At 40.5% G+C, this 26,170-nt stretch overlaps 1 protein-coding gene across 2 annotated transcripts in view; it reads left to right on the top strand.

Moving 5' to 3' along the window:
* LSAMP (limbic system associated membrane protein) overlaps positions 1–25,958 on the top strand; it is a 739,725-nt gene extending 713,767 nt beyond the window's left edge. The window contains exons 8-9 of one of the 2 annotated variants that reach the window (XM_023728853.1): positions 18,693–18,725; positions 25,839–25,936. In XM_023728853.1, coding sequence (XP_023584621.1) covers positions 18,693–18,725; positions 25,839–25,936 — 131 coding nt within the window. Of the gene's footprint in view, positions 1–18,692; positions 18,726–25,838 lie in introns of both variants that reach the window. The other variant, XM_004373664.1, reaches the window with a different exon arrangement.
* Positions 25,959–26,170: the final 212 nt, after the last annotated feature.

Below are 26,170 nucleotides of genomic sequence, written 5' to 3' on the forward strand. Positions count from 1 at the left end.
TAGCTGGGTCATTCTCCATCATCTATAACATGCAAAACACACAAAGGGGAAAACGTAATCACAACATTCGCATACAATACGAATCACTTTTTTTCCCTAAACCTTCAATGGAAAATCAATCAGTTGCTCCCAAGCCAGTTGGTCTTGATCGGCATGTAATAGGTCTGTCACCTAACTTCAAATCAGTCAGTAGCTGGGGAGACAGTGAACTCAGAAATCAATTTACTCTTCAGTCAGTACTTACTACAAGTAACTATGATCACATTCTTGGAACACAACCAGTTAAATTTTTTAACTCCCCAAAATACAAATCCTCTAACTGATCACTCCCACACTTGAAGGCTTACACAATTTGAATCTGAAACCACACTATTATTTGTAAAGATGAATTAATTTATTGCCAAAGGTTAACTCAACCAGATTACAAGAAGGACATTACTTTTTCTTAAAATATTAGCCTATTCAGGGACTGTCCCATTGAACCATAACTATCATAGAAAACACAAATAAAAAAACAAGGTAGACATTCTGAATTCCTTTTCATAAAACTCTATACGAATTACATTTTGCTTTCTACATCACATTTAGATGCAAGTTTCAGCCACAGCCTTCTAGCTTAAGCCTGTTTAAAGGCAAATTGGCAAATTAAAACAATGCAAAAAAAAAAAAATCTAAAATGAAACCAACCTTGCATTGAAATTAAATTCCAGAAAAGTGATTTGCAAATAACACTCAACAAGCTGAGAAAAAATGGAAACTAGGCCACGCGGGGCCTCGTGTGGAAAAAATAAATCCAATTAAACAAGATTATCATATACAACGTAAAGGAAATATGCTCAGAATTAAGGTAGAAAGCTGCTGTTTTATAAGTTTGAAGATGGATCATGTTTCATTAATACTTGTCCAAACTAAAAATTAGACCAAAATTGAGTGTAGATATTGAAAGTGTCAATAAATACAATATTTTGCATACATATGTATCCACATATGCAAACTTGTTTTAATTATATTTTAAACGAGCACTGCAAAGTTTCAAGGATCAACTAGACAGTTTAATAAATGATTTATTCTTAAATTTTAAAAAGAATCCAAACTATTTTTAGTATAAAAGCTTAGAAAAACTCTGTTGAATAAAAAACTTCCCTAAAATATTAATGAATCTGTTTCTTACTCCAGCCACTAAAAATAAAGACTGTTAAAATGTGCCTGTTTTTTAGACTTGACACTAAACTTAGTGTTCCTGGAAAATATCCCATTTTGAATTCCTGACATGCCACAATTATTTTAAGACATGTATTTTCTACCATTGTTGCAGAGATTGACACCATTTTATCATGTTACCATCTTGCAAATATCTTGATGTGACAAACACATACACACACCTTTGTCCCAAAGGATAACATTTTCAAAGAGGCCATGCTCCATCCAAGATGAGCTTTGTAGAGTGTCGCCATGATGCTAGGTATCCTTTGTGGGAGGCCATTCTGCAGCCACAAACTCAAATATCTGATCATGCATTTTGATATATTTACCATTGAAAAAAGTGAAGCCAGACACTATTCACAAAGACAGCAGTCGGATATTGAAAAACAGTCTGGACGGAGCACGTGGGGTTTTGCTGAGCTTTTTATTTTCTCATAAATGAATTGTTGATTGGAGAATGACCCTAGTTTAATTTTATGTTGTAGGTAGATTGTAGTTAGTTTCCTTAGATACAATAGTTTTTAGAGAATATAGTTTATCTCACTACTAATACTTTGGGCTTCTTCTGGTGGAAATAGAAAAGCTGTTCGTTGAGACTTGGGATAGCTGGTATGAGAGGTTGGTTTAAGAAGACAGTCCCCTCTTCAAGTTCTCTGTTCTTTACAAGAACTTGAACTTCCTAGAGATCAAATCTCTTTTCTCCTCCTATTTCCAATCAAGATTGTGAAAAAAATACTAACAACAGAATTCTTAACCCTTTTTATATTGCCAGTTAAGTACCCAAATATCTATGAAAAGCATACCTCACTGTGTAATAACTATTGCACAATACACCTTCATTTAATTAAATATTTTATATTGTCATCATTCATGTGGAAGTCTAAATTTGAATGCCAAAGTATTAACACGCGTCTAAGCAGTTTGCTGATGTAAATGGCATGAAGAATTTTGAAAATATGATAAAGTCATAAAGATCCTTTTCTACCACCACCCCTGTGATAAAAAAGAGAATGTTCTCTTCTACTTTCCAGCCTAACAGAAATATAAGTCTAATATCAGCTGCTTCCCTCCTTGTTAATATCTCTCATTGGAGGTTCTCCCCTCCTGTCCCCACTCTCCATGGCTCATCAAGCTGACTGGTGATAAACAGCCGAGTCGCAGCAGGAATTCAATCCTAACCCTCTTCAAGCTGTGATTAAACAAAAACAAGGCTCAATAAATCAAAACGTATTTCCCTTGGGTTTCCTTCATCATATTGCTTGATTTTCTGCAGTGATGATAATAATAATACCAGTATCTGGAATTGCACCAAAGTGTAATTTGTATTGGTGTGGCCAATCAGAAATTTTAAAATGCCCTCTCCCCTTCCGCCAAAAACAAGACAGAAGTGTACTTCCCCGCTCCTTAATTTAACAGATCTATACAAATAAATAAGATAAATAGCATTCCATCCTTGATCTGTTTCTGATGGGTGTTTTTCCCCATTAATTTTAATTTAGGTTTATTTATTCTGAAATGAGTGCTGAATTGCATACACTGTATTTGCATAACTACCCCGACTCTATCACTGCAGAAAATGCACTGAATTGTAAAATGAGGAGAGAGAAGGCTCCAAATGTCTGAGGGAACTCTTCTCACTTAGTTCAGCTCAAGTCATTTCCTGGGGCCTCTGAACACTTGGAAATGACAACCTTGCTGCTTCCCGCCACCCATGAGCGTACTTGGGCAGGACCCTTCCTCAGGATGAAGTGCACCAAGAGACATCCTCACCTACAGAAAGACTGTGGGTTCAGAGGAAGGTGACAAAGCCAGCCTCAGAAAGTTAAAGTGATAGAGGGGGAAAGGATAAGAACAAACCTCTATTGTCTTGCTTTTTATAACAGAAGGCCAGCATCCCCTTGAGCCTGGGGCTCTCTGGGCTCAGTCAGCCCATCTTCTCCTGTCACTCCACTTAAAAAAAAACAAACCCCGGAATATGTCTCATTTGTTTGCCTCGCATCTGATTATTTATCCCAAGCGAACAGCCTTTCCATTCACTAACCCTGTGTGCCGAGTTGGTTTAGGAAATGGTGAGATTATCTTCTAGGCACAGGCATTGCACTGGTTTTTTTCACAGCTGCTTGCCATTCAGTCTCTGTTTTTCCATTGATAAAACGCATTGCACATGGCTGGGTTTGCATGATTAATACAGCTGTCTAAAACTCTCTCTGAAAACAAAACAAACCGCCGCCCCCCGCCAAACTAAAGTTTAAAAAAAATTAAGACCCATCCCACAAGCAAACCATGCTTGCAGAAGTCTGAAGTCAGCCTGGCACGTTCCCTCCTGAAGGGGGATTGGTGGTGTTATGGGCAGGCCCTGGCCTGAGAACAGGCGAGGACAGGCATACCTGCCTCACCTGGACCTTCCAGGAGTGGGCTGTTGAAATCAGACTCTGCTAGGATGGCAGGAAACTGGGAGAAAAATCCTGAACATCTCCCATGCCAGGAAAATGACTGGACAATCCCTACAGCTTCATTTATTTCATCTATTTTCTGTAGGATAACACCCTTGGTACCAATGAGAAAATGCCCCCTTTTCAGCTCCTTATTATTACAGCAGTTTCACCTTGTCTAATAATGAAGGCAATATTAACAATAACCATAGCCAACATACATGGTAAGTTTATCATGTACCCATAAGGTCTAAGAGCTTTTCCAGTATTAACTCAATCCTCACAACAACCCTGAGAAAGTAACATGCACCTTCTCCCACTCGTTTTTATCATCAAATCACATCCAAATTCCAACCTACCCTTCCCCTATTATATACAGTACATTAAAAGTCACCATAATGTATACATTTGTGTTCATTAGATATGCATCTGTCTTATGAAGTTTAAACTTTGTCTAATTTATTTTATGTATTATAATGCCTGTAAGACATAATACTCAGTTACCTTAATATTCATACATTTTTACAAAGTCCATTTTCATATATACTCAGCACACAGAGAGATATATACCCAGCTCACACGGAGGTTTATCTGAAACCATTCATCTTTAGAAACCATGAGCGAGCTATGTGGCCTTGGCACATCTAATTTCAGACACTCATTCAGGCTGATTTACATACACACCTCTGTTAATCATGGATAATTACTAGCATTGTGCTTTGTAATTCAGTTTTCCCAACTGTGAAATGGGAAAGAAATTATATTTTTCATGCCTACAAGCTCAAAGTGGTGTTTTAAATACTATATTAAAATAAAAAAGAGCCTTAAGTTCCTAGAAAGTATATTGAATTTAAAGCAATCATATTCAGATACATATATCTCTTATGATTTTTGAAAGTACTGCTAATATAGAGATGGACTTGTATCACCTTATGTGGATCTTAGCTAGATACAAGTTCAGCGTAGCTTCATTATACTTTGATATATTATGGATTCTGAGGATGTCTGAAATGCCCACACTGCTAACAGATTTAAATAAATACAGATGCACCCTCAAGCTAAATAAAAATGGTTTATTATTATTTTTATAAATATCATATTACTCTTAGGAGGAGCTGCACAGTTGCACAGTTCCCTACTGGGGATGGCACACGAGCTTGTGTGTGAGCCTGCACACATGCAGACATGCACATACACACACTTTCCAATGGAGACCAGTCACGCACATTACTACCTGTCAGACTAATCCAAAGTCATCAGCCTAGAGAACCTACACTAACTGCTGGTCAAAGATTCAAAGCATGTCGTAGAAAGGGTTTCAGTTTTTATATACATCTCTCCTTCCCTACTGGCTGGTGGAAACAAGGGCCTGATACCATCCTCTGGCTCCTTATTATGAACAACAGTCTGATTTCCTCCTACTTGTGAACAAAGTGGAATAGTTGTTCCAATATTTCACCCAGAATCAATACATCACCTGCCAGTCCTGTGATTGAGACCCAACTGTGACAGGTGAGGTTTTCTGTTCTTCCCATTTCTGTGTCTTACTATTCCCACCTAACCATTCTCCATTCTGCTGTTTCCCACACGGTTCTTGTTCTCTCCCTGTTAAACGTCACAAGCAAGAATAAATCTGAAATTTATTCATACCATCATTTAAATGTCCAGTAAATAGAATTTACATTTAGCTTCAAAGTTATGTTGTTAGTTGCCATCAAGTCAATTCCGACTCATGGTGACCCCGTGTGTGCAGAGCAGAACTACTCCATGGGGTTTTCAAGGCTGCGACCTTTCAGGAGCAGATCACCAGGCCTGTCTTCCAAGGCACCACTGGGTGGGTTCCACCTGCCAACCTTTCAGCTAGCAGTTGAGTGCTTAATGGTTTACATCCTCCAGGGCGCCCTAGCTTCAAACTAAAAATCTTTCAACATCAATTTAAAGGTGGGAGAATTGTTAGTGCTGGGACCCTCTTCTACTGCCTTTTCCTGTTTTCCTAGTCTGGATCTGCCTACCCATGTCAGGTTTTCCCGGTGATCACCCTGTTCTTATTCCTTGCTGTACTATTTTGATTTTAGAGCCAGCAGGGATTTGAAGATGAATATATTTTTGCAAATCCAAGCTTCCACTAAATTTTAATGTGATGGAAATATTTCTCTTCTACAAGCTTTATGGGGAAAAAAAATCTTTCAAAGTTACAATTACATTTGGGGATTAAGTTTAAGTAATTGACAGTCTTGTCTTTTTAATTAAAAGGAAAAAAAACTGCTTACCAAGAGCTCAGTGAGATTTGCAGAGGAAAATGTTGGAATGCTGTCCCAGAGGGTGAGGAGAACAGGATCTTGAATTATCAGAAAATGCTGACCCAGGCCCCTCTAGTCTGTCCAGTGCCCCCCGGCGGAGCTTGTCTTGGCTGTTGAACCAGTGTGCCGTTTGGCTTCAGGGGAGCAGTCTGCTGTGAGGAGCACCTCTGGGTGAGGCCAGGAAAGGTGTCCTTTGTTTGGGAGCTTAGCTCTGGGTTCAGGAACTCTGCATGGCCTAAAGTCCTTTAAAGAAGTAGTACTACTTAGAATTAAAAAAAAAAAAAAAAGCATAACCTTCCAAGAATTCATTCATTGATACAGTTCTAGTCTTTGACAAATGTCATACATACTCATTGCCATTGAGTTGATTCTGACTCATAATGGCACTATAGGACAGAGTAGAACTGCCCCATAGGGTTTCCAAGGAGCAGCTGGTGGATTCAAACTGCTGACCTTTTGGTTAGCAGCCAACCTCTTAACTGCTGCACCACCAGGGCTCCAATGTCATATGTAACCCAAAAAAAGTATAAAACTTAATTTTAGTTTGTCTCTTACCTCTCCTTTTTGCCTGAAATCCTTGTTCCTGATATCTGTATTTCTTGATTTTCTTTTTCTTCGTATTTTCCACCATTTTCAACTTGCATTACTTGCATTAGATATACACTTTCTCTTTCATATGCTTCAAACAAAACCCAAGAAAAAGTTTTGATAAGACTAGAATTCACTTCTAGACACTGGTCACTGGTGCAAACACCACAAAGCCATTATCCCAAATATCTCAGAGAAACATTGACTTCTGAAGAGGCAAGATACAAACTGACCTTCGTAACAACTTCCCTTACACAGTCACTGTATCATCATGATGTTCCTTCATCATCGCAAGTCATCTGTAGGGATTAAATTAAACAAGCACTTCCATGGGGGGAAGATCTGTTGAAGTGTCCCCACCTTACATCTCCCCTTGTGTACCGCTGTGAAGAAACACACCTGCCAAGTAAGAACACAGCATGACATAAGGAGTTTGGAATTCCATTTTAAGGTGTTCATATGTACCCAGATGTATGATGGGAGTAGGCAGACCGCCCACTAGGACTCCACTGAGAATTACCAGCTTATATCCACCACAAATCAGGTGGGGGAGAGAACTTACAAGTCATTTATCACGCTTCCTAATTGGACCCTGGGGAGCCAAACACCATAGTTTACCACACTGTTTTGCTTATCCCAGGCCGATTATAAAAGAAAACGCTTCCCACATCTCCAGAACACATATGTACATGTAACACCTGGACGTTACCACCAGCATAGTATGTTTACTATAAACCATAGTTATCTGCCCGTTGCACGTTCTGTCTGCCCCATACAATAGAAGTTTCTGACGTAACCACCCACTTTCCGAATCTCGCAGTCCCAGTATGATGAATGATTTTTTAACTGCCTAGGAGGATATGGATTTGGATCAACTGTGGCATCCTGTGGTGAACAAAATAAGCAGGAGGGAATAACTGTGCCTTGGCTGAGTGTCCATTCATTCTGTTTACCATCCCATCCACTTTAGTTCACACAGCACCCGGCATTCCTAGCCATGTTCAATGTTGGAAAATTGCCTGACCGTTCTAAAATGCTTTCTCAATTATATGTGTAGATTTTGTATGATTTGGAAACAGGAGGAGTTTAGAAAATAGAAAAAGCTAAAAAATAATCAAGCAGTAGCTTTCACTTCTCTTTGCTGAATCTAAAGTTAAAGAATAACTTGGGAGGTTTGTTTTATTTTCCTCCCCGGAGTTCCAGGACACAGGTAAGTTTATCTTTAAAAGGTTCCAGTGCTGAAAAAGACAGGATCGATCTGACCCACTGAGGTTGGTCTTCCCTGGGAGACTCACTCCCCTACTCTAACTTATTAATAGTGTGACTTCTTGTTCTGCGTTTACACGTACTCTCCACTTGCTCTCCCCTTGGCTTTATAGAGCATCTTTTAGAGTTCATGTTTTCTTTTTCTTATGATTTCTAAACATTAGGAACACCTGAAAGAACCTTCATTTTTGATGTGCAATGGAAGCTAGTTTTTGGCCCAGGTTAAGTTTATTTGGTAAGGCATACTATTTTGATTACACCATTCATCCACTCGAAAGAAAAAGAAAAATACTATGTGAACCCCTGTTACGTGCCAAGCACTGAGCTGGGTCTTTGGTTTGACGGTGGAGAACAAGCCAGAAACACCCTGCGCAATGAGGGAGCTTACCAACCAGATGCACAAGTAGAGGACGAATTAATTAATTGGAATAAAGTGTGGCAAGTCCACGTTAGGATACCTGCACAGTGTTTAGACAGCACCTACCAGAGGCATCTTAGCCAGCCTGGGCTGGTCAGGTTTCCACGTGAAAGCCAAGTTTACAAAGCAGGAAGAGGAGAGGCAAAAGAGGGCAGATCATTCCAGCTCATGCAGAGGTCTCGAATACAAAGAGAGCTGAATTGAAAGAGATTCAGTATTAAGTTTAATTATTATGTTTTTAATCTGAGTAAACAATTTTCCCTAATAAGCTTTTTACTTCTCTTTCTTTGCATCCAGCCTGTTTTAAATAAAAGAACTAATGAACGAATAAAGGAGAGAGATTTGGCTTTTCCACCTCTTTTATACTTCAAGGACAAGGACCACACTTGTTGCTTAATTGTCTAAATGTATATGGATACTACATACTCTGTGGCAGGCACACTATTCAGGGTTAGTTTTCTGAAGGATACTGAGAGGCTATTAGCTATCTAGAGAAATTTCTAGAAAAAACACACAGCCTCTCAATAGGCAGATTTGATGGTAGATTTTTATTTTAGTTGCAGAGATGGTCATGTTGTAAGGGGTATCAGAATCCCTGGGTGGTGCAAATGGTTAATGTGCTAGGCTGCTAACTTAGAGATTGGTGGTTTGAGTCCACCCAAAGGCACCTCAGAAGAAAGGCTTGGTGATTTACTTCCCAAAAAATCTGTCATTGAAAACTCTGTGGAGCACAGTTCTACTCTGACACACATGGGGTCGCCACGAGTTGGAATCAATTCGATGGCAACTGGTTTTTCAAGGAGGCATCAAAATTTTCAAGGAGTTGTACCAGAACATGGCTGTAATGTCATATTTGGAGTTTGTGGTACAGCAGGAGTCACAGATAAAGCAGACTTGTTACTGAGGCATCCTGGCACTTTCAGTAATGAAGTCACTGGAAAGAGTCGAAAGCAGACCTCCTTACCAAGGGCTGCACTGTCGTGGTGACTGCTGTAGAAGTAGGTTCAAGGGTAACACAGAGCACACCAACATTTTCTAATCCCTTATCTTCTTATTTCCAGGAGCTTTAAACCCCAGGAAATCTCACGTTTTCACTTGTTATCTCTGCATTCAGATTCCACAGGCCACGTACCTCGTTTCATGGTATTTGAACGTTTTTGGTTTTGAAACATACAAAATGAAAATGTACATTACGTGGATTAAAGACAGTCTTGCATCCCTTAGGATTTTGAATCTAAAATGTATTCTAAAATGGATCTGCAATTCACAATTTAGGGCTGGGAGATAGAAAGAGAGGAGTAAAACCAGGAAGGATGAAAATCTCTGTAGACCTATCCCAACCTTTGCCTTTCATCCTTGTTAGCAAGTCGGATAAATGAAGGTACACAAGGCCTTTAAATATACATAAAGTATATGTTTTTAAACATGGGAAATAAAATCTACTTTGAACCAACAGCTAAGTAGATTACGGGCCGGGAAGTGGTTCTTTTTCAATGAGTTGACTACTTATTAATTCCAACGAACTTCAAAGGCCAGGATTTCACCGACCATGCAGTGGGAGTGTTCTAGCAGAGGGATAGAGACACTGGTTTCTTCTGTAAGTCAGAAACTACCTGCACCTCACTACAGCTGATTCCAGTATATTTACTTCTGGAATGTTCCTAATCCTATACATATTTTTAGGTGGAGTAGCCCAGGGAAACTCCTTTATTAAACTGAGCCCCTTGGGCATTCTCTAACATTTTAATTCATTGATTATTAAAAATTAAACCTCTCAGGCTGAATAAGAAACCCTCAGGATTCAAGAAAGCTGATTTTGTATAAGAGACGTAATGAAGGCCTCTTTATGTTGAGAGTGCTTAGTGATGCTGTACTTTTTGTAACAGCCCGCATCACCACTGAGCACAGCCCACAGCAGTTAAAGCCAAATCATGCACCTATATTTATTCTGCAGGACAGTTATCCAGTACAGCAAGCCTAGAGTCAGAAGGACCACATACATCCATGGAATGTATTTTTTTATTGCATTGCCATTTTATGCTGTTAAGAGTATGCTCCTTGTAGAAGTTAGGCCTCACCTACTTCAGCTTCCCCTTTGCTTTACCTATGTGATACCAGCCAACTAAAAAAAAACCAATCTGCTTCTAATGCTGTCAACCCAATGCCAAAAACTCAGAAAGTGATTATTTTCTTTTCCCCAGAATTGGAGGGCTTTTTAATACATTGATTTGTTTTTATAAATAGTTGTGCAGTCTCATTATGGAAGAATTTGAAAATATATGAAACTATTAAGAAGAAAATAAAAACCATATACAATTCCTCTACCCAGAGATAATGCCAGTAACATGATATAAATGGAAGTTTTGCCTGAATGTTTGAGCTGTCAGCGATCTATAGACTATTTGCAGTAAAATATCTAAAGTGATCTCTATCTGCCACCCTCTCCAAGGTGGGAGTGTTTTGGTGGCTTGCACAGATCATAGCAGAAGCAGGCCCCAGAGCAGCTTTCCCGTCCCATCTAGTGCTCTCTCCACAGCCAGCAAGCACGTACCCCGCTCTTTCAGGTCCCACGTCAGAGCCTGACTCATCTCAGATGAAGTTTCCTTCATGTCTCCTCCAAGATTCCCAGTAAGAGTTCCCCTTTCAGACGTCAGAACTCCTACATTCTCTCTCTAAATTGACATGTTAGTATTTTTCTCTTTTTATATCTGTCTCTCTCTCCAGACTTTTTTTTTTTTTTTTTGAATGGCATGACCTGTCATTTTGAAAAAAGAAATCTGATTCTATTCCATATAGAACATTTGGTTTATAGTGTTGGTCCACCAAGTGATGACAATAAGGAGTGAGGCTCAAATAGTTAATTCACAATTTATGAAGAGAAATTATGTCAACATTCATTTTGGTCTAAGTTTATTCACTTATTCAACAAAGCACTCGTGAACACCATATGATCAGGGCTGCAATATCATAGTGGGTCATTCATCTCTATGACTTGCTCCTAAGTAGCCTCAAACATCTGAAATCCATCCCTGGTCTTAGTCGACTGTAAGAGCAAAAGCCCTCAGAGGTATTTGAAAGTCAAGAGTAGGATTCCCTTTTGAGCCAAATCCAGCTTAGGGAGGGCAACTTCTCATCTCCACTATTGATGACGTGCTCTGATTTCTCACCCAGACAATACTGATATTTTCTTAGTCGTTAGGACAATGGTCCACCTATGGACCGGGAGAGAAAAGAGGAATAACTTAAAGTTGAGGTTTAGATCTATTTCTGCTATTTTAGGCTGCTTTTCAAAAAATTATTATTATCCCCCAAACCAGAGTGATTACTTTGATTTTCAGAGAAGATTACTCTGGAAATATTAGATATTGGGGTTTATACAACATGTATATTGTACGTGGGAGAAAATCAAAAGCTCTAACAATCTAAATAGGAACCACAAGTCATATCTTTTTCTAAGGCAAAAGAAAATAATAATACTTGCAATTAGAAGCTGCTAATCCTTAAGTCTCAGAGTAGAGTGGAAAATCCTGCGAGAAAGAAATTAATAACTTTCAAAGTGTGGCTTTGAAAATTGAATTAATAAAAATGTCTCCCTTTTAAGCCACAATAATGATAAAGCTCTTAGTTTTTAAAACCTTGGCAAATAAATAAATAAATAAGTCAGAAAACAAAAAACATAAATTCATGCGGAGGAACCTTACAAATGTTATGTTTCAGGTCCTCAGGGTCAGTGAGGGAGGAAGAAGTAGCACATCAACTCTTCTGCTTCGTTTCTTTTATTAAATTTCTTACTGATTATAATCCCATCCCTCATTCACTATTTCCAGGCAACTGGAGGGTAAAATCTCCATTGAATTTGGATCCTCCTGCTCCCTCCAACACACGCTCTTACTAACTCTGGCCCAGAAAAAAAAAGTGCCATTGATTATTTTAAGTCCTCTAACTAATGTCCTTTTCAAAACCGATGGTGTATCAGAGGACTAGCCTTACAGGGCCACAGCATACACAATAGAAGAGAAAATGTCTCCTTGTGCAGGTGGGTTTGGCAGGTTAAAAAGGGAGGCTTTTATGTTCAAGTAAATGCCCTGGAATTAGAATGACTACCCAAGCAATAGAAACCCCGAACCTTACATCCATACCGTACGGATGAGAATGAACGCTTGTAAGCCGAGGTTTAGAGTCCAGTTTGGCTGCAACAATGGGCTCAAACAGTTAGGGATTGTGAAGGTAGCACAGGACTGGGCAGTGTTTTGCTCTCTTGCACACAGGGCCGCTATGAGTCAGAACCAACCTGATGGCACCTAACAACAACAACAGCAGAGTCAAGTTGTTAAGAGTCAAAACTATGCAACTCTAGATTTGTTGTGCCCTCATCTCGTCTCTCAGGTAGAATGGAAAGAAGGCAAAATGCCAGATTTTTTCATGAACATAGGGGTGATAATTTCCTACGGCAGCGAGGACGTTCCCAAACTGAGGTGTCAATGAAGCGGCTCTCATCATCACAACACTAATCTCGGGAGAGAGAGAGAATGAGTCATGTCACATAGTAAGAGAGGAAAGAGGAAAAACAAATCTCTGGCCTTTGAAAAATAATTAAGCTTGGGTTTTTATTTTCCAACGTTTATATTTTGATTAGTCATCAAGGCTATTTTAAATAATATTTAATATTTAAAATAAAATAATATTTTAAAAGATTTTTAGTAATTAAAATATTAGATCATTTTTAAAAATAAAACTCTCCCTTTAAATAAAGGGAAACTTTAAATAAATTTCCCTCCATTAAATGTCCTACCTGCCAGGATTTGGAGACTGCTGACAGGACCTCCTGGCCCAAAGGCTCATCAAAGGACTGTGAATCCCCAACAATAGTCCTGCCTCTGGGTTAAGGCATTGTCCTTCCAAAAAGGGAATACAATCTTCCCTACCTAGAATCTCAGCTAGGGAAGTTCCTGAAGTATTAATTGATTCACTCACTCACTCATTCGTTTATTTACGCACTCAGACGTTCGTTCATTCATTCAGCAAGTTTATTGGGCACTGACTCAGAGCCAGAGAAATAGTAAGCTCAGTATACATAGTGAACAAGGGACACACATTGTCTACGCCAGTGAGGGAGGCGGAATCAGCTCTTTGCTGCAGGCTTCTCTTCCACGGCTAGGTGGAAAGAATCTGAAAGTCAGAAGTCAAAGACAAGTTAGTATAAATAAATTTGTCAAGGTGCTTGCCTTTTCTAAGAAGCCCCCATTGCGAAGTGGTTAAGCAGTTGGCTATTAACCGAATATCAGTGGTTGGAACCCACCAGCCGCTCAGCAGGAGAAAGATGTGGTGGTCTGCTTCTATAAAGATTAAAGCCTTGGAAACCCTATGGGGCAGTTCTACTCTGTCCTACAGGGTCACAGTGAATGGGAATCCCAGCCTTGGAAACCCTATGGGGCAGTTCTAACCTGTCATATAAGGTCGGTAGGAGTGGGGATGGACTCAACCGCGATGAGTTTGGTTTGGTTTACCTTTTCTAGTATTTCTTTCTCCATTGCCCCCTGCGCCACTGCATCAGGAGCTAAGATCTACACGACTGACAGCAATCCTTTCACAGCGTGCATAGAACCTCCTCCCTACTAAACTCCTCCAATATTTTGCCCAACATATTGCAGAAACAGATGATATTTTTATTGTATTGTTTGGACCTGCTTGCCATGGCTTACATGTTAAGTATATCTGATGAAGCAGGATAGATCTGTGGACAGCAGATTCCCTGAAAGGAATAAAAATCGTAGGTTCCAGGTATGTTGCATTGATGCGTCCAGTAAATCTCGACAGGAATCATATCCGTGACAAGGCAGTTTTATTAAAAAATTTGAGATTGCCTTTGCACTAGAAAAGCAGAATAATTTTCAGTTGCTAAGGACAAAAAGGAAACCCTGGTGGCGTAGTGGTTAAAAGCTATGGCTGCTAACCAAAAGGTCGGCAGTTCAAATCCACCAGGCACTCCTTGGAAACCTTATGAGGCGGTTTTACTGTGTCCTACAGGGTCGCTATGCGTCGGAATCCCCCGACGGCAACGGGTTAGGTTTAGGTTAAGGACAAAAAAAACAGTATATTTTTTATAGTTATAGGAATGACCACTTCATGAAAAGTGGCATTTTGTTCCTGCTGACATTTGAGCTTTGGTGGTGCAGTGGTTAAGAGTTACAGCTGCTAACCAAAAGATTGGCAGTTCAAATCCACCAGCAGCTCCTTGGAAACCCTATGGGGCAGTTCCACTCTGTCCTATAGGGTTGCTATGGATCGGAATCCATTCAACAGTAAGGGGTTTTTTCCGACACTGAAGAAAAAAAGTGTTTCTATTTTTCTCGTTATTGCCACCTGGTGGACAAAGGTGATTTCTTTGGCAAGTACATAAGCGCATGTCTTAATTTTACCACTAGATGGCAGCATATAACCAAGTTTCAAAGAGCTAGGCTGAGAGTTTTGTGATAAACTCAAAATTGCTTTTGCTTCTCAAAAGAGAATGTTCTGTTCTAACAGAAAAGGATGAGTAGAAAATAATTGTTCAAAATAAGTACTCCATTCTCTTTTCCTAAAGACAAATGGAATTCCAAATCTAAAGATGTAGTTCACAAACCAGTTGATTTATTGCAGAGTAAGGAAAGCTACCAGGAGCTCTGGTGGCTCAGTGATTAAAGTACTCGGCTGCTAACTGAAAGGTCTGTAGTTCAAACCCACCGCTCCACAGGAGAAAGATATGACAGTCAGCTTCCGTAGAGATTACAGCCTCAAAAACCCTATAGGGCAGTTCTACTCTGTCCTATAGGGTCGCTAGGAGTCAAAATCCACTCCACAGCAGTGGGTTTCGGTTTTTGGAAGGACAGCTACCTGAAATTCAACTGATAATCCAGTTTTGTTTTTTAAACATATTTCAAGCAAATGTATTTATTTATCTGAATTTTTCTTTGTTAAAGCCTTCTTTTAATCAACTCGTCTTAGCAGGGAGGTTTATCGTCCCTAAGAGATCCATTAGACTCTTATCCAAGTCCCTGCCGGTGGCTGGTTAACCTAGGCACGTTGCTCTTTTTCTCCTGACAAAATGCTGCCTAATCAATATGCTTTTTCTTTTCTTAACCACTTCTTTGTACTAGAATCCCCCAAAGTTTTGTCCTTTGTATTGCTGGCGTGTATTTATCTTTTGGTTGTATTCTTTAGACCTGTGCTGCCATGGCTTCTTGTTAAGATATATTTTTCTCTCTCTCCATCAAAATTTCACCGATAGTCCTCCCCAGTAGGAATTTTACCCCAAAATTAACAACTCGTATCTATTGAGTACTTACTATATGCCTGACACCATTCCAAGTATAGTATGTCAATTAACTTAGTTAATCCACAGCACAAATTTATAACAGACATGTTAATTAAACAAATTTTACAGATGATGACACTGAGCAAAGAGAGGTTAAATGAGTTTTTCTCGGTTGTTCCAATGAAAGCTAGGTCTTTCCACCTTGACTTCCAGCATTCAGAATGTTGGAGATTCACAGGAAGTGAGAGGTGTGCAGACAGCCTAGAACAGAACCACTGGCCTTCCTCCCTGGCCCAAGTTTCCACACAGTTGCTGTTCCAGTGAACAGTCCCATGCGGCAGGTGGACCAGCGGTACCAAGTGTTCTTTACCGAAAGATGTTCCCATGAAGGATCTAGGTTCCTTTGGGTGAAGAGCATCACTCTGTAGCCTTGAAGGACACTTGCAAATTCTAAAGAATGATAAGCCAGAAGCTGGACCCGATAAAAAAGGAAAGTTTTACTTTGTACAAGAGCAGAGACAGATGCTTTCTAGCCAGAATAAAATTGTTTAAATGTCCTAGTGATACCCCTAGAGTTATAGGGGCCTTGTTTTTATAAAAATACCAGTGGAGTATTGTGGAATAACGGGGAGGGTTCTGGCTGGAGAATTGGGAGCCCTGAATTTCAGTCCCAGCTCTGCCTCTAGCTGTCTGTGTGACCTTGGGTCACTCGTCATTAGCCTCTCTGGACCTTGGTTCCTCATATTACGATAAACACATTCTCTACAGTGCCTTTTCTACAATATTTAAGGAAATATTTTTAATTTCAAAGAAAAGATGTCAAAGCAGGTATTATAAAAGCAAGCAGCAGTCTGTTTAATTACAATTGAAACATCAGTGTTAGGATTATGAGGCAGACAGAGAAGGTAGTGACAGGGATGTCCAGTATTTCATACTTTGATAGAACCCGGCTTCACTGCAGGGCTGAGAGTGGCACTGATTGATGGCTGCTACAAGAACAGCAGAATTCTCTCTCCATCCTTCTCTGCGGTCTTCCAGTGTGTCACCCTTGTCAGCTGGGAACAGCTACAGGTAATGGACTAGCTCTTGTAGGACAGGAGGCAGGTGGGGACGTCCTTGACCATCCACTGAAGTTCACCGGGAGGTCCACCAGTAATCGTGATACAAAAGAACATTCTGGCTGGGCTCCTCTCCTGCATCTGAGTTTAGGGAAACTATACTTACATGCAGACACAGCTCTCTCTTAAGAACAGCCTGGATGACATGACGTTTGCTAAAGCTGAATTGTAGCCAACTAATTTCAAGACTTCAGATACTAGGGCAATTGTGTCCTCTGTATACCCATCATGAGAATGCCAGAAAATGTCATGCTGCTTGATGGCATCTCCTTGTGACCTATTTTGGGTGGAAAAAGCTGTGAGGAAGGGGATGAATAAAGTGTACTGACTCTGAAACTCTGCAGACCTGATTTTGAAGGTCTGCCCTCTGTGCTAAACCAGAGAATAAAGAGTTGAGCTACTCAGTTTCCCTGTTGTTTTAAGTTAGAAGGCTGCTTGGTGTATACTTCCTTTTCTCATACGTCAGTGATTCCAGATCTTCGGTTTTGGCCCACTGTGCATTCAGAGTGTCTGTCGTGCACCAGCTGGTTATAGCCGTAAACAATGCCAGACACAGCCCCTGCCTCCATGGAACTCACAGCCCAGTGGGAAGCCAAGCATTAATAAAAGAAAAAAAAAATCAAACCAGTACGTTTGAAATTAAAACTGAGATGTGTGTTATGAAGGAGAGCAGAGCCTATCACAAGGGGACAAGGAGATGAAGGAAAACGTCCCTGAGGAAGTGACAATTGAATTCTGAAGAATGAACGGGGTTTCAAGTAGAGAAGTCACTGGATCATAGGCCCTAGAGCTAGAGAAAGCATGGTACCGTGAGAAATAAAGGGGCTGGTGGGCTGGGATGCAGAGCTGATAGGCATTGATGAACCTGGAGAGGCATGGGAAAAGGGGAGACAAGACTATGGAGGGCCATGGAATCCATGCTAAGGATTCTGTTCTTTTTTCCTGAGAGCCACAAGGAAGCATAAACAAGTTTCAGGCAGGACAGTGAGGTGACCAGATGTACCATTCAAAAGGCTTTCTCTGGTTAAAGAGTCTAGTCACTTTACTTCCTTAGAGAAAACACATTACTCAGGAATACCAGGCTATGTCCTGATCTTCACAGAAAAGAAAGCCTGTATCCCACAGCCAAGTCTAGGCTCCTGCATTGACCAGCCATTCAGTTGGTCCTGAGATTCAAAGTGGGAATCCTGTGGAAAGTTTATATGTTTACTTCTATAGATCGAAGAGTACTGTGATTTACTTGATAAAAACACTTAAAAGGGAATTTGACCATGATTTCTTGAGATACCCTGAGATTTATTTACATATTCAGCAAATAGATATTGAATATCTGCTCCACTCCAGGCTCTCACGTAGACACTGGAGGTACCATGGCAGACGAGACACCCACTGTTGATGCCCTGATGGAGTGTGCATTCTAATGGATGAGACAAATCACAAACAAGCAAATAAACATGTAATATGATGCCAGTGTTAAGTGTTAGTAAAGCAGGATAAAGGAATAGAGAGAGAAACAGGGTACTAGTTTTGAGAAGGTGACCCGGGAAGCCACTTCTGAGTTGGTGACATTACAGCAGAAATCAGAATGAAGTGACTGAGTAGGCCATGCAAAGATCTGAGGGAAGAACATTGCAATAACAAGTGCAAACCTTTAGACGTTGGAATGGACTCCGCCTGTAAAAAGAAGAATAAGGAGGTCAATTGGTGGAGCGAATCAGGGGCAAAATGCAAGACAGAGTTGGCAGGTAGACACATTCTGTGGTCCCACAAAATTGAAGTCCAGAATACTTTTAGATGTCACGCTCAGAGTTTTTGTCCTTGTCTACACACATAACATGGAACATCATCATTTTTTGCCATCTCTGGTTGCACCACATTTTTTCCAACAAAAAAAGTCTCTTTCCATTTGCCTTTCTTTCAATCTCTATCAATATCTGATTCTATTGGATTGTCCTTCCTGCCTTCTCTCTCATTCTTCTTTCAGTGGAGAGTACCAGACGACCTTCTTGTTTCTTCTCAATTGATAAAGAATTTTTTATTTGTTTTTATTTTGCTAACTGTTTCCTTTTTTAGAAATTGGTACCACCGTGCACTTCAAGCAAAAAGGTATGGTTCTTATTTCTGGTTACCTTTTATTCTTTTAAAATTAAGATTTCACAGCAACATATTGTGGTTTTATATATTTGAGTTTATTGCATTTCAGTGATTTTCAGTAATAATTTCCATAACACAGTTGCCACTATTTTTCTCAAATTGTAAACTTACTCATAAAATGTTATTGGTCCAACCCACGACCCCTGTATTGCTTTTGACAGGTTATTCATTTTTAAATCTCTGGTACTGAGAAAGTTACTTCCCCCCCACTTTCCTTATCTCAAGTGTCCAGGATTAATTCTTGGATAACTGCCTTTTGGAAATACTCACTGCCCAATGAATGGGCTCTCTCAGAGGAGACATAGAGCCTATTATAGTCACTTGTTGGCTATTCAAATAGATACAGTGCTAAAGGAAATAGAGCAGTATTTCTTTAAATGAATCAGTTGAGCAGTGTATTTTCTCCCGCATCATCCTCCTCCCAGGTCATCATAGAACCTCACTCTGCCACAGTAAACCTGGGCTGCTGGGCTCTGCCAGGAACTGCCTTTCTGTGCCCTCCAAACTGCCCCACATACCTTCATCAGCCACGTGACACATAATCCAGGTACTTTCCTCTATACAGACAGTGCAATCAGGTCAATGCTCCATAAATGGACTCTAAAATGCAAACAATTAACAATTCTGCAGTGCCTTATTTATAAGTCCAAGAGATCATATTCCCTACCAGTGTTGAATCTCAGACCAGGGCCACAGAGGCACTGTGTGGCCAGTCACCCTCCCCTTAAGTCCTCGTGGTCACCCATGAAGATGGATAATTGTCTCATTAGAAGATGTCTTCCTCTTAGCAACCTCAAAGGTGTTGAGAAAACCAAGATCATTCTCAATAGTGAAAACCTATCCTCATGGGACTTAGGCCCTATCCGTGACCAACAGCCACAGAGATATAGACACTTGGTTGCTCACTCCCAAGAAAGGAGCAGCACCTCGTTCATGACCTGCGTTAGCAGGCCCTCACAGAAGGCAGCAGGGAAGAGGCAGCCAGGAATATATGCATAGGGCCAACGTCATTCAGGGCAAGAAGTTGTAAACTACTGCCTTTTTCAGCATTTCTTCTCTCCTCAATTCCATGAGGACCGATTACATTTGTATCTAAAGTGGCTGGTGTAACTCACTGGAACATGGGACAACTCAGGACTTTAATGTGGACAGAGAAATAAGACACATTATTTTGTGTGAGAATACTTCAGCCTTACCAAAATCTCACTTTACAGATGGGGGAACAATGCATAAAGGTTTATGGAGGGGAAGCCTAAATTTAATTCTAAGACCCGTCACTTCAAGTAAACAGCAATGTTTCCACTCTTCTAATCTGCTCAGAGGGTGGTGGTGGTTCACTGGTGGAATTCTCGCCTCCCATGCAGGACACGCAGGTTCCATTTCTGGCCAGCGCAGCTCGTGTGCAGCCGCCACTCATCTGTCAGTGGTTTTGGCACAGGGGTTGCCACAAGTCGGTGGCCGACCCAGTGGCAGCTAACAACTACAGTCTACTCCAGCCTGGAAAATATAGATTTTAATCCCCGATTCGTTCATCCAGAAGAAGCTGTATTAGCAGAAAATGCATAGCAGGTGGCGCCAAAGTCAGTCTTATGAAGCTTCCCTTTAAATATGGCTTCCCAGAAAACCAAAGTGCCTTAGTCTGCACTTTAGATAATATTGAAAGGAGACACTTAGGAAATTAAGAAGATCGTTTTCTTTCTTTGGCTTAACGATTATTTTATAGGTTGCTTCAGTTTTTGTTTTATTTTCAATCATTCAAACAACTCTTAATAATTCTAAAAAGAATTAAAACTTAAACTGTCTGGCTTGTCTTCCCTTCTCATATGGCTGAATTATTTACAGGAATGAAATTACAATTGACCTTAAATCCTTAGTGACCGAAAGGAATGCCCAAGGATCACTGAGGGTATGATTAATGAACACTGTGAATAAGTCTAGTCCCGTAGCCAGGCAAGGAACCCTGAGTACTCGGCAGAAGCAATAGAACAGTGTGGGTCAGATTTAAATTGGCCAAGCACCAAGGTGTTTGAAAAATACCTTGTCCTTTCTTTGAGTTTTTACTGAGAGACAAATTAACTGTTTCAGGATCTTGCATCAGATTTGTACTATAGAGACTTGCCAGAAAATGCTTGTGTCCTTGAATTTCAGAATGGTTTACAGTCTTACCCTCAATCACAGCGTCCTTTCTATAAACAGTGCCATGGCAAAGTGCAGTCCAGCACTCGTCTCGATACAAAGCTTCACGTACCAACCTCTGGCTGGGGTTGAGAACCTTGACTTAGGCTGGTGTGTTGACTCGAGATTCACAGTCTTGCCACAACTGTATTTTGCCCTTTCAAGCCAAAGATTAAAAGACTTTGACCCCATTTATTAAACCAATGCCTTTGATTCAGGTTGGTATTTCATGCCTTTCTGTAATCCAAACTTCTAGAGTTAATAAATATGATGATGCCGTCATTTTCTGAACATTTACTATACCACACAAACGTGTGTGTGCATATACATGTGTACACATACAGAATGTGGCCGAATATCAAGGTTGACATGTCTGTTATATGAAAAACATACCAAATTTTTGAATTGTGGTTCTATTTGCCTATCTATTCTTAAGGCTAATTTATGTTTGCAGACTCTTGCTTTCATTTTATCTGTCAGGATATGAAAGCACTTGCTGAGCCCGGCCATCTGGTGTGGGAAATAGGATTTATCATTTGCATTTCCACAAATAAGCAGAAATTTCATAACTATGAACTAAAACATAATTAATGATTTTGCTGATTATTCTTCTCTGAAATAGCCATTAACTGAAGTAGTCTTCTATGCAGTCATATATATCTATAATTGCATACACACTTGTGATGATTCCCAACTATCACCCATTTACCCTTGCATTTTTTCAAGCCTATTTATTTACTCTCAAAACCAATTATGAAAAGAGCAAGTAATATAAGCACATGAAATAGCTATATGAGAGCACTTAATAAATAATAATTGATAAAGATGAAGATATCTTTAACAGATGTACAAAATGCAGTTCATATATATAATACTCCTATTAAGGGTAAAATTAAAGAAGATTAACATGGGCATACTGAGATTTCCTATGTACAATATAGAATGGCAAGTGAAAGTAACAACTAATTCTCAACTGTGTAGTAGAAGACCAATAATGTGTGTGTATATCCTATGTGGGAGCCCTCAGGGTCCACTTGTTAAACATTCAGCTGCTAACCAAAAGGTCAGCAGTTCAAATCCACCAACCACTCCTTGGAAACCCTAGGGGCCATTTCTATTCTGTCTTACAGGGTCGCTATGAGTCAGACTTGACTCGATGGCAAGGGGTTAGGTTTGGTTTGGTATATCCTATGTGTATTATGAGTATGTATATAACATAAGGAGTCCCTGGGTTGTGAAAATGGTTAAGTGCTCGAGTACTAGCTGAAAGGTTGGTGGTTCAAAACCACCTACCCAGAGGCACCTCAGAAGATAGGCCTGGCTATCTGCTTCCAAAGGTGACAACCTTGAAAATCCTATGAAACAGTTCTACTCTGTACACATGGGTTGCCATGAGTTGGAATCCATTCAGTAACAATTAACGACATATAACATATATACTTTGTGTGTGAGTGTATACATGTGTTAGCAAGAATACTGTATGTGAACATGCTTATCTGCGTTCATATATGTATATATTATGTTTTTTAACAACGGAATCTTTGCTTTCTCAAATATTCATTATCCTTCAAATAAAGTGGTACGATTGTGCTTCTTAGACATCCCCAGGTAGCTTTCAGCTCAATGATGTCTGAAAGATAATCTAGCCTGTCCCAGAACTAAAAGCAAGATTAAGGAAACAATTAAGCAGAATTAGACTCTTCTGGAAAACATTCTGTTTCATACTATCTCTGGGGTAAAAGAGAAATCGTTTTTGCTTAACCGTATATGACCTGAATTTGAAAGCCTTACACTAATTCTGGTGCATGGTGGTTAAGTGCTGAGGTGCTAAACGAAATGTTGATGGTTTGACCCCACCAGCCACTCTGCGGCAGAAAGATGTGGCAGTTTGCTGCCAGAAAGCTTACAGCCTTGGAAACCCCATGGGGCGGTTCTACTCTGTCCTGTATGGTCTCTATGAGTTGGAAACAACTCAATGGCACACAACAGCAACAATCCGAACACACTTTTGTAACTCTTTATCAAATGTGCCAAGCAGCTCATGCCATCTAATGTCTATAGAAGAACTAAAATGATAGCAAAATAACATTGCCACCAGACCAGAAGCCCTGAGAAGTTCCATTAAGAAAGCTTGAAGGTCCCAAAAGGTCAAAAAAGGCTAAAAGTCCCCGCCTTCCAGCTCCTGGTGGGACAGAGATTCTATTAAAGTTTTAAAAGAGAGAGGAGAACATTTGAAAGGGTTTTGAGCTAAGATTCAGATTCTAGTACCTGGTCAACAATCATTAGCCAGGTGCTATAGGCAGGATACACAATCTTGCTGAATCTTAATTCCTCATGAAAGTCGCAGACCTAAAGGTACCTAAAACAACAACAACAAAAAACCCATTACCAGCCAGTCGATTCCAACTCATAGCTACACTATAGGAGAGGGAACTGCCTCACAGGGTTTCCAAGGAGCAGCTGGTGGATCCAAACTGCCAACCTTTTGGTTGGCAGCTGTGAGTAACTCTTAACCGCTGCACCACTAGGGGTCCAAAGATAACTAAAGTGCCTCTTATTAATAGGATCCTATCACAATGAGTCAGAATTGATTCGACGGCAACGAGTTTGGTTCTGTTTTTATAGCCGTTTCAGGACATCACAGAACTGACTGGTTTAATATCTAAGTTGTTTATCCTGTCCTTCCACATCTTTGCACATGAAGCTCACTTTATACAATACCTATGTATAGTTATTAATTCAAAGTTTGTATATATTCATATCTTATATTAAGTAATTTTTTTGGAGTCCCTGAGCGGTGCAAATGGCTAAGCACTGGACTACTAACTGAAAGGCTGGCCGTTCAGACCCACCCAGAGAAACCTCAGAACTAAGGCCTGACAATCGGCTTCTGAAAGGTCACAGCCTTGAAAACCCCATGGAGCAGCTCTACTCTGCACACTTGGGGTCTCCGTGAGTCAGAATCAATTGGACAGCAACTAACAGTAACGCCCTTTTAATATTCTTTAGAAGCATTCTACTCAAAAGTATTTCATTGAAAATCATTTTTGCAAAGATAACAGATGTCCCTCATTGTTTCTGTGGGTTCTGGTATTGTTTTAAACAAACCCAAAGTTCCTTGTTTGACAAGTGACTCACCTGCACCGCTTGACTGTGAAACTCCACTGTGCAGTGGCAACAACCTCCTGGGTAAAACTCCCGGCGCCTTGACTGGCCAGGTGTATAAAGAAGTACTAGCTCAATGTATACAACCTCTCTGTGCCTCTGTTTCTTGTTGTAAAACTGGGTCAGTTATAGTACCCTCATTGAATGGCTGGGTGCTAATCTTTGGAAAGCATTTATAATAATGCCTTGCAGTGCTATGTGATTGCTCTCTGGTGTTGTTTTGTGGTGGTTGTTGTTACTTACATAAAACACACATCAGGAGACCATGCTTGAATTCAGCGTTTTCCACATAGTATTTTACCTCCATATCTGGTATGTTTGTAGACATTTCTGGAAACATTCCTATACGAGAGGATGCTTCCATTGCCCTTACAAACCATCATGGTTTTAAACAGACACATACACACACACATACACACATACTCATTCATGAACATTGATCTGCATGTATGCCCTCAAAACTTCAAAGTGACCCACAATTATAGCCATTTTTCTTTTGAACATCATTGTCTAAGTATAGTCTTAAATTCGAAAGTGTCTGTAGTGAAAACTATTGGTATGTTCTTCTTTTAATGAATCTGTATGGATCTATTCCAAAGGAGAAACTGGGACAAGTGAAGTGTAGGAGACAAGCCCTTCAATTAGATCTCTAGTTTCTGCCCCAGTCCTCCTCTTTCCATTAACATACAAACCCCTTCCCCACCTTCCTCTCCATTCAACTCTGTCAGATGCACACCCCACCCCCAAAAAATCATGTCCACTTCCGGGAAACTAAGGTGGCAGCGGGAGACAGAGGCCGCCCCTGCAGTTCAGACATGCCTCCTAACCTCTGCAGGCCCCAGGTTTTTGTTTGTTTTTTAAGTGTCAAATGAAGAGTTTGAACAAGTTGATCCCCTGCTGCCTCTAAAGATTCTACTTGCGTCTGTTTATTTTCTATCTCGCTGCTAAGGTGTTAAACCAAAACCAAACCATTGCCAACGAGCAGATTCCCACTCATAGCGATACTATAGGACACAGAAGGCCTGCCCCATAGGGTTTCCAAGGCTGTAATCTTTAGGGACACAGACTGCCGCATCTTTCTTCCCGAAGAGCAGCTATTGGGTTCCAACTGCCCACCTTTCAGTTAGCAGCCAGCAGCCCAGCGCTTAACCACTGTGCCACCAAGGCTCCTTGCTAAGGTGCTACCCAGCCATAAATGTTACTTTGAAGCCATCCCCTTCCCCTTAACAAATAATGATGACTTCTCCTGTGGGAAACAAGGAAGTCATGGATTGGCCCCATGTTTTGTTGATGGAGATGCTGTGATGAAGCGGCCCGAGTAGGCAGTGTTTGGCTGAGGAAGGACCCTCATCATTGCTGGGAGCCTTACTGAGTGCTGCCTCCAGGAGCTGCACCAGGGGAAAGCAGGCAGGGTGGTCTGGGGACAGGAGGCTGCTGGGCCATCAGAGACAGAGACGACAGACACCGGCAGTTTGGCTGTTCTTTGACAAGAGCATTGTGTATTTAGAAGTGTCTCAACCAGTGATACCCCTTAAGATACTCCTAAATCCAGGGAGGAGAGGGATTTAGGAAAGATGCCGCGCCTTCTTGGGCTGCACATGCGCACTGACTATGCGGCGCTACTGCGTGGCCAGCCCTATACGTCTGCCGCAGTCAGCGTCAGCGGTGACAGAGTGCACACGTTAACTTTTCGCTCTTCCCTCTCTCTCCCCTTTTGCTCTGCAGGACCTGGGTCGGTGAGAGGAATCAACGGATCCATCAGTTTGGCCGTACCACTGTGGCTGCTGGCAGCAACTCTGCTCTGCCTTCTCAGCAAATGTTAATAGAATACAAATTTAAAAATAATTAAAAAAACACACAAAAATGCGTCACACAGGATACAAAGAGAGAGAGCGCGCGAGATGGGGGGGAGACGTTGATTTCACAACTTTGTGTGTTTATAAATGAAGGGGGAAATAAGGAAATGAAGACGAAAATACATCATTTTAGAAAAAAAATTTAAGTCCACCAATTAAAAAAAAAAAATTGAAGATAATTCAGGGTGGGAAAAGTTCTAC

The sequence above is a fragment of the Trichechus manatus genome, unplaced genomic scaffold (genome assembly GCF_000243295.1).
Source record: "Trichechus manatus latirostris isolate Lorelei unplaced genomic scaffold, TriManLat1.0 scaffold00026, whole genome shotgun sequence".
Lineage (NCBI taxonomy): Eukaryota > Metazoa > Chordata > Mammalia > Sirenia > Trichechidae > Trichechus > Trichechus manatus.